Source organism: Branchiostoma belcheri, unplaced genomic scaffold (assembly GCF_001625305.1).
Source record: "Branchiostoma belcheri isolate BF01 breed outbred unplaced genomic scaffold, Haploidv18h27 scaffold13, whole genome shotgun sequence".
NCBI lineage: Eukaryota > Metazoa > Chordata > Leptocardii > Amphioxiformes > Branchiostomatidae > Branchiostoma > Branchiostoma belcheri.
Genome location: NW_017802713.1, coordinates 2193532 through 2208296, shown reverse-complemented (window position 1 = coordinate 2208296; position 14765 = coordinate 2193532). Strand labels below are relative to the sequence as shown.

Genomic DNA, 14765 nt, shown 5'->3' with positions numbered 1-14765 from the left:
TTATAAAATTAACATGATAGTAAATTTCTGTTTCTTCCTTTGCTTTCCAACATTGTAGAGGTCTCTACTTTCTGGTTAAACCACCAAAGTCTGTCATATACCTCCATGTTTATAGTGAAATGGTAATTACAAAGTAGCAGACAGGAAAAGGCCTATCTTTAAGCCAGTTCATGGTTTGGACTGTAAGTTTGTGAAGGCCCCATAAATTATTTGTGTAAGGCCACACCAATTTAATTTGTTATTTCTCGGATTTGCCCTGTCCATTTTTTTCTGATTTGCAAAAAAAATTTTTTTCTAAATCAACTGCAAAATGCTCACTGAAAGACATATTTTGGCTCCAATGGTTGAAGAAAGTCCTTTTCTTCCTAGTTGTTAAAGTTGTTCAAAGTAACAATGCAATTTTGTTTCATTAAAAGATCAAAATCTATTGTTTTAATTATAAACCAGCCTGGTATGTTCACTTCATGGCTCATATTGTAACATTTCCAGCTATCAGGCAGTGCACTGCATGCCTTGGCCTGTTTTTTTTTTTCTCGCCCTGTCGCTTCATATTTTTTCAGAAAAATCCAAGAAACAAGAAATTAAATTGGTGTGGCCTTAAACATGAACTGGGGTACTGACATGCCAATGTTCTCAAAGCTACATTCAGAATTTCTTTGTTCCAGAAATAAAAAGAAATAAAAGCTTTTGTAAGAGAAATAAATGTGCATGGTGCCAAGTTACTGCCAAGCAAACTTTAGGTCTTTCTTAGGCATTCTATTTCATGCTGATGGGCAATATTCTTAACAATGATTTTTCTATTAACATCAGTATTATTATACCTTCACTTCAAGCATCCATGACAGTCAACCATTTCTTACACTTTGTAACTTGTAACTAAGCATTTTGACAGCTTTATACATTAAGGAGGAAGTTCATGATTGTAACGTTACATGTTTGTTGTAGGACCAATTCAGTCTAGAGCCTTGTGTAGCCAAGTTTTCTAGTTTTATCTTGAAACTTCATCTGTGTTGGTAGAAATCATTATGAAGCAAGTTTAAACTGCAATTTTCAACACAACAAGCAAATTTGGGTGGGTCCAATTTGTTGTGTTGGAAATTGCAGTTTAAACTTGCTTCATAAGGTCTTCTAGTTGTACGTTTGCATCTATTAGTGTTAGTTGATATAACAAAATTATATTACACATTCAAGGTTTTGGTCTTCAAGTGTATACTGTATGATTTTAACATTGTGCCTTGCATGCATGGCTGTTCAGTTTATTGAGAGAAAAATCTGTATATCTACACAGAGCTTTGCCTTGTACAATGTACACTGATTGCATGAATGGTAGAAATTAGTACTGTATGTATGCAGGTATGTTCAATTAACATCACAATATAACAAGGGCATTCAAATGTCAACATTTGTTTCATAGACCACAGCAAGTAAATTTATGGGTGTCATCTTTGTATGCATTGATTTTTGCCTTATAAAAAAAACAGGACATTGCATTTCTCTCTAGTATGGTCAAATTCTGTATTTCTTAAAATTAGGAATAAAAGACTTGGTAGTTGTGATACTATATTTCTTTGTTTTAATTTCTTGTTACAAAGTTTATGGTCTATTTTAAAAATTTAGGCATCTTGTTCTTTTTTTTTACTTGCATTACATTTATAGTCATCATCATCATCATCAATAGATTTTACTTGCTGTGGCCATAACACAAAAACTCGCAACAATCCCAACAAAGAGGCCAAAAATGATATTGCAAAAATTAATAAAACCACAGCTCTACTGATACAATAAAAGAATATGATGACAGTATCAGTTATGACAGTATCTCCGTTCACAGAGATACAATCTGGTTATGAAAAAAATTGATCTTCATAAGATCCAACCAGTATCATGTAAATACAAGAAAAAAAGTTCCAACTAAAGTTGAATGAAATGTTACCTTTAACAAGTTACAACATAACAGACTGAATATTTATGCTAGATTTTGTTCTACAACTCGAGATTCTGTCACATTCCGTAAATCTTGTATGCAATTTGTGAAACTTTTTCATGATGACTTTTTCCATGGATAAACAATGTAGTTTCTTGTGTGATATGGTCCCTTTAAGTTAGCCCCCCCCGACTTAATTTTATGGATGACATCTGCGTACGCATTGATTTTCGCCTGTTCTCAAAATAAAGAAAAAGTCCTTTGAGGCTCTGGCTTGGCTCTAGGCCTGGGTAGTCCATAAAATTAAGACGGTTGCGATCCATAAAATTAAGACGGTGTGGCCTTAAGAGGCATCTAGTGATTGGTACATGCATGAAGTGTCTTCTAAAATAGAGCTTGGGCTATTGTTCAAATGCTTACATCATACTAGTACATTGTACATGTAGGCTTGTTTTTTGCAGTACACATTAAAGTGTTTTGTTCAGATCAGAAACGATGTCTTTGATGTCAGTAATGCTGTCTTCAAGTTTATTCTATGGCAAGATGCACCATATTCTTAACTGCATAGCAGTATATCTTTTATCATGATTGCATTCATATAATGTCCTGTCACAACAAATGACAATATACCAATCTAGATTAAATTTTCATGGCTAACGATATGGTATAAAAAGATGTATCAGACTGATAAAATATGTACAGCACCAATTTGTACAATTTTAAAACTTTGATAATATTACATGCAACTGTCCAGCTCATTTAAGTAGGCTTTTTTACCATTTCTTTAAGTCATTTGAACATTACAATATGCGTGAAAATTATAGAACCTATATCCACTTATGACGTTATGAGTTTAAAAAAAGCATTCTTTTTCTATATTTGTTTTCTAGTTCTTAAGTGCTGAACTACCTAATTAGTCTATAAACTCCACTTGACCATAGTACACCCATCGTGCCATTTGTCCGAAGGTCCCTCTCATGTGTTTGATGTCTTCTGGGTTGTGTTCATCACCATGGTAACTGGAAGAAACAGAAACATTTAGGCTGTCAGAATCAACTTCAGCAAGACTGTCAGAATCAACTTTAGCAATCTTTCAACCTTTAAAGGCATCCAGTGCAGTTTTTAGGGCTTGGAAACCTGATTTCTCAAAGCCAATATTCTAGTCATTTATCTACATACTGAGTTGAAACCACACTATCCCAGTGTATATTGACCCTCATGGAGCAAAAATTCGCAAAATTCTGACAGAAAAAGGTTACTGGAAGGTCCCTGGGCTGATTTTTAGGGTACCACCCAGAAAATAAAGGACTCATCTTGGGGCTTGTTTCTGCAGTTTTCCATACCCAAAGTATGAAATGTTCACTCAAATGTGCTAATGTGAAGCAGTATGTATCAATATCACAAATTGCCTTATTAAGAATAATTGTAGTTTTGCTACCCTAAAATCGCATTTGATGCCTTTAAATGGGTTCCAATGACCTTATGCAAAGTTATATAAACTAAAATGGAAAACAAAATGGAAAACAATGACTTTCATATTACTAAGTACTTGTCTAACTTTGCGAAAATCACCACCAGTGCCAATTGCTAAATGTTCAAATTTATTATTTTTTGAGCCTTGGAAATCCACGTCACGTTTCTATAGCACATGCAATAAGCATTGCTTGAATAGTGTATGTGCATTGTTAAAGTTAAAGGCTTCTGAGACATAAACAAAACACGTCTGTACTTGAAACTGTTTACAGATTATGGGCATTCATCTTTGTTCTTACCATATGCACAGTTAAAACCGTGAACCGGTAGTACTAATGTACCTGTAGATGAAATGTACTCCATAGACATGTGACCAGGGGAACAGGTGGTCCTCATTCCACATGGCCTTCATATCCCACCAGTCTTCCCACCTGGAACAAAACAATCATCGTTACGCAGCGATAATTGTACTTGTGGGCCTTCGTAGAATCATGTTTCTGTAGTACCCACGGATAAAATGTGACATTCGAAACGAATTTGATAAAAAACTTTTTTCAAATCTACTGAAACCGTCCGTTGGAAAAGACGAACACGTTTGGTTTGTGCGCCTTTTACATTTTTTAATCTAACATACTAGTAATATCGTAGATAATTGTAACATTACTACTTCTCATGGATTGTACTATAACCACAGTACAAATGTACTCTTAGCCTGGTATCCAACCTATCGTTGTTGGGACAGGCTGTCTTCGGCGGGCTCTAATACTTTCCCCCGTCCAACTCAACAGGCCGCCCGGTTGGGTTTGATTGTTACGCCTGTGATAGAGTAAAGCACTCCCGTCGTGCAAAATCTACCGGGGGACCTAACTGAGGCGGGCGGGAAAGAGCTTCAAGAGCCCCGAAGAAAACCCACCCCAACCGCGATAGACTGGATGTGCACCAGGCTAACCTACCCTGGTCGGGACAGCGTGTTGAACTCCATCAAAATCAGGTTCGGGTGTTTGAAGGCCAGGCGGAACGGTTCCATGACGGAGTGGAAGTTCCACTTGTTGTCGTCAAAGTGCTTGTAGTTCTCCCACCACACCTGGGAAGTACATTGTAGAGGTTGTGGCAATGATGTTCCTTGTAAAACCACTGTGGATCTTGCAGACCAGTCTGCTGTATTTTGAATGATGCTAAAAACTACGATGTAAGTAATTTTGGTGTCTCAAGCTGGTCTTTATCATTCAAATATCAGAGTTATCAACCAAGAATTTAGGAGTTAAAAAACTTGTAGAGTGGAACTCGCTGCCACGAAGCACAGTTGAGGCATCATCACTAGAAAGCTTTAAACAACTCATGCGATGTAATATGCAAAGATTTGGTGTAACATGTCGTTCGGTGCAACATAGCTAACTGCCGCCGCGCCGCGTGCCTGTGAAGCTGATGTGTTACGCCGATCGAAGTGCAGTTATACCGTCTATAGCGGTATAGATACAGATATGGGTTAGGTGCACGCGGATACTAAAACTCCAATTTTACCTGCACTAGCTTGTATTGCAGGTGGTATTTCCAGCCCTGGCTGTATTTGAGATGCTCTCAAGATCCTTACCTTTAAGAATGGAGCGTCCTTCTTGGACAGGATGAGGCCGTTGTTCAGACCGGCTATCTCACACCCCATGACGAAGTCAAACCGACGGAGAGGGTGGAAAGGCTTCATGGCAAACACGTCCCAGTCCACGTACACGCCGCCATACTCCTTTAGAACCTGCAAAATAACACAGACTAGAAATGGTGGATGGTGTTCAGTACTAAGGGCAGGGCGTACTTCTGTTATGTGGATGGTGTTCAGTACTAAGGACAGGCACATTTTTGTGAGGTGGATAGTTTTCAGCACTAAGGACAGGCATGTTTTCTGGGGTGGATACTGTTCAGTATTATGGACAGGCACATTCTTGTGAGGTGGACAGATTTCAGTACTGAGGACAGGCATATTTCTGTTAGGTGGATAGTGTTCAGTACTAAGGACAGGCATATTTCTGTTAGGTGGATAGTGTTCAGTACTAAGGACAGGCATATTGCTAAGTTGATAGTGTTCAGTACTAAGGACAGACATATTTCTCTCATGTGGATAGTTTTCAGTACTAAGGACAGGTATGCTGTCTGCGATGGATAGTGTTCAGTACTAAGGGCAGGCATGTTTTCTTAGGTGGATAGTGTTCAGTACTGATGTGGATTGTGTTCAATACTAAGGACAGGCATATTTCTGTAAGGTTGATAGTGATCAGTACTAAGGAAAGGCATGTTTCTGTTAGGTGGATAGTGTTCAGTACTAAGGACAGGCATGTTTCTGTTAGGTGGATAGTGTTCAGTACTAAGGACAGGCATGTTTCTGTTAGGTGGATAGCGCTCAGTACTAAGGACAGGCATGTTTCTGTTAGCTAGGTGGTGTTTAGTACTAAGGACAGGCATGTTTCTGTTAGGTGGATAGTGTTCAGTACTAAGGACAGGCATGTTTCTGTTAGGTGGATAGTGTTCAGTACTAAGGACAGGCATGTTTCTGTTAGGTGGATAGTGTTCAGTACTAAGGACAGGCATGTTTCTGTTAGCTAGGTGGTGTTTAGTGCTAAGGACAGGCATGGGCATGAGTTCAGAGGCGAGGTGGTCCATACCTCCATACGCGTGATGTCCGAGCGATGCGGCACGTTGTTGATGACGTTCCCCCAGATGTCGCTAGGCTGCCCCCTCTGCCGTACCTCCAGCACCGGGATGTCCCGGACGGCCTCGTCCCAGTTGTGCCCGCTCGGCGTGCAGTCCGTCCAGATGATGATACGGTCAGCCTGTGGGTGATTGCGACCAAACTGTCAAGCCTGAGATTGTGACGTTTCAGTCTATAAGGCCATGTTGAGTTGATTATATGGATGACATCCTCTGGGAGCCCCAAAACTGATGCGCGCGTGCGAATAAACAAAAAAGTTTTGCAACAGAAAAGTTGCTTTCATTATGAAATCTACGTGGTCATGAGGGTTGAACAAAGGGCCACTCTCTCATTGGTCGAACTGGTAATTAATATTTTCCATCTCTCATTGGTCGAACCGCTACTTGCGCTTCATTCATTGGTTGAACTTTTAATTGTGATCGACATTCGGGACTGGTCTATTCTGGAGGGGGGTGGTTTTGTCAAGATTTGACCGACCTAAACTGGCAATAACCTATCTGGAGGGATGTGTCAATAGAATGCCTTACCTTCGCGCGGAGGTACATGCTCTTCACACTCAGGAGGTGGTGGAAGCGGAAGTCATGGCAGGTGAACCAGACGTAGTGAAAGATGTTGGGGACGACGTAATGGTCATGTGGGAGGGGCTCCTCTCCTCTTAGCACCGGCTCATTCAACCTATGAACAAAAGGTTATGAAGAAGATAAAAGATGTTAAAACGCATGCCGAATGTTCGTTTGATTAATGTAGTATGAGGTTGGAGTCATAACAACCCTTATTTGGAATAATGGGTACATTACATCCTCTTCTGATGTCACGTGTTTCCGTTAGGTCACGTGTCAAACGTGAGTGGGTCAGTTTGCCCCTGAAGAAGGCCGAGATGTTAGTTGAACATTTGAAGACTTTACATTACTTGTACTGATCACTGGGAGAGCTCATATTTGTTAGGATTTATATCTTAAAAATGTGCAGTTTTGTTTGGTAGAAATTTAGCATGCCACATGTGGTGTATACTACTGTCACAGAAAGCCACAGTAGGAAGATGTACCTACCTGTAGAACAGTTTTCGCGCCATCCATCCGAAGGTGGATTCCATGCCGAGAATGTCGTACTGGTCGATTTGCTTTCCCAACTTGTCGTAGAAAAGCTGAACGGCAAAGTTGTTCTCCAAAGAGACATTTTGGGTGTAGAGAGCGTCCAGGTCACTCCAATGCGAGAGTTCAGGACGGAAAAGGCTGTACTCTTCGATACGAAGGAGATGCGGGTTTTCGTTAGCGAGGCGAAACGGCTCTTCCGAGGCGAAGACGTCCCATTTCCCCTCGCCAAACTTTCGAAAACTTTCGGTCCACAATTTGAGAAACTCCGAACCTGGCTTGGAGCAAATCACGGCGTTGCTGAGTCCGTGTATGCTTCTACCCATCGTGACGCCATAATGACGTAACGGTTCAAACGATTTCAGTCCAATGACGTCGATGTTGAGGTAGATGCCGCCTCTACTCTGTAGGATCCCTAAAGCGGTGGCGAGCTCTTGGTGATCCGGAATGGTCACGGGGACGCCATCAAGAGAGTCTGACGCGTTTTCCGGGACGATTTTGACGTTTTCTCTCTCAATGACTCTGTCCCACCACACTCCATCAAAGCTAGCGTCGGTGTGGAAGAACACTTTTCCCGCACCTACGTAGTCCCAAGCAGCCTTGACGCTGAGAAAATGCCTGAACTCAAACTTGCTGCCTCTACTAGCCCCGTCAAACCAGACAAAATGGACCTCATTTGGTACAACGGCTTCCCTGTTAGGCGATATTGGTGACCGTTGACTCTTGGCAACATCATTGGGAGATGTCAGATACACGCTTCTCGCTAGGTGGCCAAACGACGTGTCCAGTTTTGTTATGGTTTCCGGCGTCTCTTCTAGATTGTACTTGTCGTATTCTAGCTTGATGGCGTAGTTGGAGTCCAGGTCAACGTTGTTGTAGTAGATGCTAAGAGGGTCCCAACCGTCCGTCCAACGTGGTCTGTATAAACTGCTGTCTTCTACGTGTACCAAGTCCAGATGTCGCGCCACCACCGCCTCGGGAGCTTTGTAGCCGTCTTGTTCCATACTTTTCTTCCAAATCTTTAAGAATTGTGCCCCTCTCTTGGCTATGAGCACGCCAAGGTTTAGCCCTGTTGCTCCGCGGCTTACCACACAGTCGTAACGCAAGAGAGGGTCGAACGGTTTGAGCACGAAAGTGTCTGTGTCCAACATGATGCCACCTTCTCTGAGAAGGATGTCTACTTTTGCCTCAAGGTAGCTGTCCGATTTGGGTCTTCTTTCGTCTATACCTTGATCGTCGTCGTTCTTATTGTTGTCGTCAAGTGATATTTGACTGAACTGAAATGTTGGGATGTCGTTTGCTTCTTTCCACCATTTTCCATCGGGTGCTTTGACGGCGTGGAAGACAATTGCTTCCGGCTCAAGATGTTTGCGGGCGCTCTTAACACTGAGAAGGTCGTGAAACCTAAAGTCTCTGCCACCGTCCCATACAAAGTGTACGACTTTCGGCCCCTCTAGATCTGTTCCCGACTTTGCCTTGTCACCAGCTCTGTTCTGTTGTTGATCACTCTTCCTCATACTTTTCCGGCGATTTTTGACGGGTAAGTTTTCACCGTCGTCCTCATGTCTTTTATCGAAGGGTTCCTCGTCTTTTTGCCCTTCCTGTCCGTGGACAATGTTGTCTTCTTTTTCTCCATGTACTTTCATTCCCTGGCCATGACCGTGCATTTTGTGCATGACTTGTTTCTTCTCCGGAGCGCCATGCATGATTTTCTCTAGTCTTTCTGCCCGCTCTTTTTCAAGTGCCTGTATCCTTTCTTCTACTTTGACAATCGGCTTTGGGTGATCCCTTCGGTTAGTTTCTCGGTTAGAATCACGCCTGTGCTTTGCCTCCTTATCTTCCTTTCTCCCATCCTCCTCTTTCTGTACATCTTCTTTTCTTCTTGACCGTTTCTGTTCCTCCTTGTCACTAAATTCTTCTTCCTTCTCCCTCTTCACCGACGAGCTTTGTTGTAACTTTAATTTCTTTTCCTTGATTTCATCAAACCGTCTTTGTAATTGTCCGTCCGAGCCTGTGTCTTTCAGAGCAACGCCATCATTCTGAGACAGTGGGACGTCCTTGCCTGCATCTGAATGCATTTTTGCGGGCCCCCCGTTCGCGTGCTTGCCTTCCATCGCGTACTTGCCTTCCATCGCGTACGAAGGTTCCTCTATCATCGTGTTCAGGCCTCTTTTGTGAACCTCAGTTACTGTTGACGAGGCCGTTACCATGAAGTACCCTATCGGAACCAGCATCGTCAACACGGCTACGAGAACGAAGAAGTTCTTTGTGAGGAAGAACCTGAAACCAAAAGATTCGAGTGACTAAATTTCTTATCCTACCAGTTTGACGTGGAGTACCAAGTTGCAATTTACCTGTACACAACGCTTCTTTATCATTTCCTTATATTTCATATTATCGCAGTTATTATGCGTTGTAACCTTAATTCACTTTGTTATCCTTATCTACTTTTATAATGTTCTTTGTTTCGATGACGACACGAACATACGCCATAAGACATCCGCGTGAGCATGAATTTTCGGTCCGTTTCCCAAAAAAATTTTCAACCATACTATGAATCATAAAAACAATAGTTGCAAAATGAGCAAATATATACCGTGAGTTGCAAAGAAAAAAATTGAAAACGGTACCGATGTTGTAGAATGCCAAAACCAAACAAGAAAAGAAAGACGTAAATGTAAAGAAATGAATTTGAAGAATTGATAGTTTGCCATCACAACACTTAAGGGTCTTATCCAGTCTGACACTGGTCTACAAGGAGTGGAACTTTTGTCTGCTATGAAAGACAGAAAGTACCGGCGACAAAACTTCACACGCTGCACCTCAGAAGAGGATGAGTAAAGAAGAAGAAGAAGATAGTTCGCCATGCCATGTCATTTTTTTCAACCTTCATGACCACGTAGATTTCATAATTAAAGCACGGTCGCGTCCGTTTTTGCGGTTCCCAGAGGATGTCAACCATATAATCAAATCAGCATGGCCTAATAAAGAAAAAAAAGAACCTGGGGACGCGCATGTTTGCCGGGAGGATGTTGCTGAGGTCCTGTCTGTCGTACAGGATGGAGGACACCAGGATGAGCAGGACTGCGATGACGAAGGCGGTGTTGAGGATGAACTTCTCCGGGAACAGGAAGCTGCAGACCGCGGCGGTCATCAGGATGGAGATGGAGGCAGAGTAGATCTTCACGATGTTGTCCAACGACCTGATGATTGCTGCAGATAAGAAAAATCACCATTTAGTGGGGTCGTATGTCGTAACGGCAGAGTGCTCGACTCGGAACCAAGAGGTCCCGAGTTCGAGTCCTGACATGCCATGACTTTACCCACTTCGCTCAGGTGAAAATTAATATTGTATTGTCCCCTGTGTTAGTGGCGGAATTGATATCAGTTGAAAAAAGTTGAAAAAACCACGTCTTATGGTTACATGTTGGAATATTAAAAAAAGGCCCGCAATGCTATCATAGCTCGAGTGTGCATGCGAAGTTTCTAGCAATGTATACACACTGCTCACGTCAACAAGCATTTAACCCTAGCATTTCCAGATCGTGAGATATCAAAACCGGATGTTCTGCTGTAGTACCAAGGCAAGCCGCTGGGGGGGGGGCAAAATCCAATCATTTCTAGGTCTCATCAACACCTATCCACCTACAAACTTTCATGACAAGACATCAAAAGCTTCTTGAGTTATCGTGCTAAACCACATGCATACATACACACAAACAAATGCTATGGAAAATATAACCTTCTTGGCGAAGGTAATTAACTCAACCAACAACAAAAGACTATATTATTGCTAAAGTCTCCCAACCCATTTATTTTTCAAAGAGTCGGACATTTCATCTCCCACTGCCTCCTGAGAAGAAGTCAAACCCCCTAACAGCATGGCAAGAATAGTTTAATAGAATAGAATAGATTAGAATAGCAGTTACTTTGTTCCTATTACTTGGTCACATATTGTATATCTACTTTTTACCCTGTATGTATACCAACGTTATTAGGTTTAAGTAGAGATAGTAGGTTCGATAAGTATATCCTACACGTAGAAGTTGTTAGCAAATAGTCTTATATCACCACATTTTTCTTGTTAATGTCTGTATGCAATTAGCCCTCGGGCATGAATTTGCAATAAACATCTCAATTAACAGAATTCTCAAATGTGACCCACCTGCAACAGCCAGTCCGCCAGCGCCACCTAGCAGAATCGCTGCGACCAGCAGGAAGACTATGTCGGACCTCAAAGATTCCGTCCCGCTGATCTTGAAGACGTCGCCTTTGGTGGCGACCGCGGACCAGATACTGGCGATGAGGAAGCCGAAGGCGTACATCTGGACCTGCTGTTCCATGAACGGCCGCTTGTCGTTTTTGAACAGGTACTATGGAGCAAAGGTACAATTTAGTCCATGCAAACACTTGAAAACCAACATTTGCTAGCAAATGCAAATGATCGCCGTCCCCTTTTCTACCTGCTGTTCCATGAACAGCCGCTTGTCGTTTTTGGACAAGTACTGCGGAGCACAAAGATATAATGTATATAAACGCTTGAACACCAACATTTGATAGCAAATGCAAATGATCCCTTCCCCTTTTCTACCTGCTTTTCCATGAACGGGTGCTGAACAAAGGAACAAATACTTCGAAAGAAAAGTATCCTTAGAAGTAAACATTTGCCAGCAAATGCAGAAAATATCACTCTCCTATTGTTACCCAAAGTGTTATCCCCTGAGCATTTTCGCCCTGGAGTTTTTCCCAACTGTAATTTACCTCGGTGATGATAGAGGCCGCTGTGGAGATGGCGGCGCTGACTAGACTGAGACCGAGAGCTTGGGGAAGAACGTAGATGTCCTGGGACGCTGGGGACGAGGACGACCCGGCCAGCTGCGCAAGCGCGATGCCCAGCATGAGCAGCAGAAGCGCCACCCAGCGGACAACGGAGATCTTTCAAAAACAGAAAAGAAACATTTTTTACACAAGAAAAATGTAGCCTGGTATCCAGTCTATCGTGGTTGGGACAGGCTGTCTTCGAGGCTCTAATAGTTTTCTCCCCGTCCAGCTCAACAGACCGACGGTAGGAGTGTTACACCTGTAGGAGTTTTGCACGCTAGGAGTTGATTGGCACCACCATAATAATTTAACTTTAGCATTCTGGTGAACTTTAACTTTAGTTTAATTATTATTTAATTAGCCATAGATTTAAAGAAAAACATTTGCAAATCAAGTACATAATGTTTACCTTCGCATATGGTCTGCTCTGTTAATTCTTACTCAAACACATTCATATATATGGTGACAGGAGTCTAAATCCCTCCTACTATAAAATTGCAACATGATGTCACCCAACACTAGTTACCATGGTGACAGACGTCTGGTTCAGGTCATGGACCTTGTTTGTTTGGAGAAGAAGAAGAAGAAACAGTGCAAAGACAAGATGTTTTCCCTCGGTTAACATAAAGATTTTTGAACATCAGGTAGAGCGCATCACTCACCTGTCTCCCAAAGATGATCCTATAGGTGAGTGCCGTCATGATCACGCGAGACTGGATCAGTACATTCCAGGTCGGAGGGGTGGTGTAGTTCAGAGCGACCAGGTACAGGTTGTTATTCGCGCAGTATATGATAGAGGGCACTGCGAACACGATGGACGGCCGAAACGACGACAGACCAGTGGTAAACATGACCGGTATCAAAACCATCAACAATTTGACTAGCTCAATACAACACACGATAGCCGAGGAAGATATAGGATAGACGCCGTTGTTGTAATGTCTCGTGGCGTACGTTACGACTTGCTTGGCTACTTCTAAAGTTATGAAGATAGCACAGTAAGATAAACTCGTCATGTTGGATGGCTGTGCCCTGGCAGTCATGAGTGGTGAGTTGTTGGCCCGCAGACCTCGTGTTTCCGAGGGTTTTCCCTTTTTCCTCTCCATGTCGATGGTAGTATTCCTGTTATAGCACAAGACAAGATATAACCGTTTATTGCGTGCTGAGTAGACCTAAATAAATAATATTTCACATGCATGAATACAAATTCCAACTTGGTAGAGCCCTTTGACGCCGACAAAAAAAGGTTTGCGATACAAAAAAAAGTTGCCCCACTACGTACATAAAAATACGACGACACAAAAAAACAAAACGTTGCCCCACTACGTAATATTATATTGTCCCTCCTATAATTAGAGTTAAAATTTTCACATTTACGCTTGCTTTAGTGACTGAGATGCTTAACTGGTAGAATGTGATAAATTTACCGATATACAGCATTTAGACTAGGAATGCCTTTAACCGGTAGTCGACTAGTATATTTTTTATTGTCGTCGAAGTTTTGAACAGTGTAAGCCATATGGCAGCGAATTGCGTGTGAATAATTATTAATTACAGTGAAAGTTAATCCAAAGTCGCTGTTGACCAAAAAATGCGTTTACTGAAAAGAGAGCAACTTTTGCACTCAGAACAGTTATATTTAAAACCCGCGATTATTTCTCATGCTAGAATACTATTATGTTTGCGTTATTTTCAAGAAGAAAGATAATACCATATAAAACAGTTACTGTTCAATTCTTGTCATACTTACGTTTCTACCGAAGAAGACATTATACGATGGCGATTTCATCAGCTAAAATTCTATCGTCTTATCAATGTAGTACATCTACGTTACAGTTGACATAAACTTTCTACTTGTTAACCTTTACTCAACAGCTGTTAGCGCACGGTTTTCCATTCTGCCTGATCACGCGGCGAAGGCGTGATCACAAGCTACGTGGACGTCGTTTGAAAATTACGTCATCCTGAGAAAAATGAAGGGCACAACAAGTGAACCTACAATTTAAGCCACAATACCGCATTTTTTTCTCCTCAACTCCGACCTGTTTTCAATCTGTAGCAATTAATTTGAAATTTTGAACTTATTTTTGTCATAAATGGTATTTTTAAAGACGGTTTGTGTGTGGAAAACCCCATGCGGTAGCGGTAAGGTCTTTGGGTCCAAAGGTTGAAATTGTTTTCGCAAGGCATTGATGAGAGTTAATATTGCATCAGCGCATGTTAGCAATGACAGGAATAGTGTACAAAGCACTTATGAAACAATAATCATCAGATCCATGTGTCGTTAATTATTATTAGATCTGGTCTTTCACATAATTTTACTGCAAATTCGCTCTGGAGTAAAACAGCGTACCAAAGACATATACTAGTAGATAGAACTCTCTATCTTAGATGCTATGCCCGCTCCTCTACAATTAAATGCTGTTTGTTTTCGGATTGGTGATTAACTCACGATTCTCTGTCGATAAACAGGACTGGGTTTCCTCAGTACAATGTGGGTGTATGATTGTAAGAAGGATTCCTGAATCGCGAACAACATTTACACTCTGCCTCAAAGCACGCACAAGGATAAGCTCCATCAGACTCCTTTATTTGCAGGCTGAATAAGTAGTCAAAATCGGCCTAAAAATGGGCCAGGGGAGATAGCCAGCCATAGACCATTGATTTTGACTACGCAAGGCTACAAGGATACCCCTTTAATAAAAACGTCGCTTATTAGTTTTGCGGTTTCTAAATGATGCTTTTTGCTTCCTTGTCG

At 41.7% G+C, this 14765-nt stretch overlaps 2 protein-coding genes across 2 annotated transcripts; both read right to left on the bottom strand.

Annotated features, from left to right (window-relative positions):
- Positions 1-2837: 2837 nt before the first annotated feature.
- On the bottom strand, positions 2838-9454 carry LOC109463692. Its single transcript, XM_019760543.1, has 7 exons — positions 7145-9454; positions 6623-6770; positions 6049-6216; positions 4989-5144; positions 4351-4481; positions 3739-3828; positions 2838-2943 (listed from the first exon to the last, which is right to left on the bottom strand). Exons 1-7 carry the CDS (start codon positions 9418-9420, stop codon positions 2838-2840), a joined length of 3075 nt encoding a protein of 1024 aa, XP_019616102.1. The 5' UTR covers positions 9421-9454.
- A 483-nt stretch (positions 9455-9937) lies between these two features.
- LOC109463691 (CMP-sialic acid transporter 1-like) lies at positions 9938-13904 on the bottom strand. Its single transcript, XM_019760542.1, has 6 exons — positions 13758-13904; positions 12670-13129; positions 11948-12121; positions 11352-11559; positions 10189-10399; positions 9938-9962 (listed from the first exon to the last, which is right to left on the bottom strand). The coding sequence occupies exons 1-6, from the start codon at positions 13775-13777 to the stop codon at positions 9938-9940; spliced, it is 1098 nt and encodes a 365-aa protein (XP_019616101.1). The 5' UTR covers positions 13778-13904.
- Between the last annotated feature and the right edge of the window lie 861 nt (positions 13905-14765).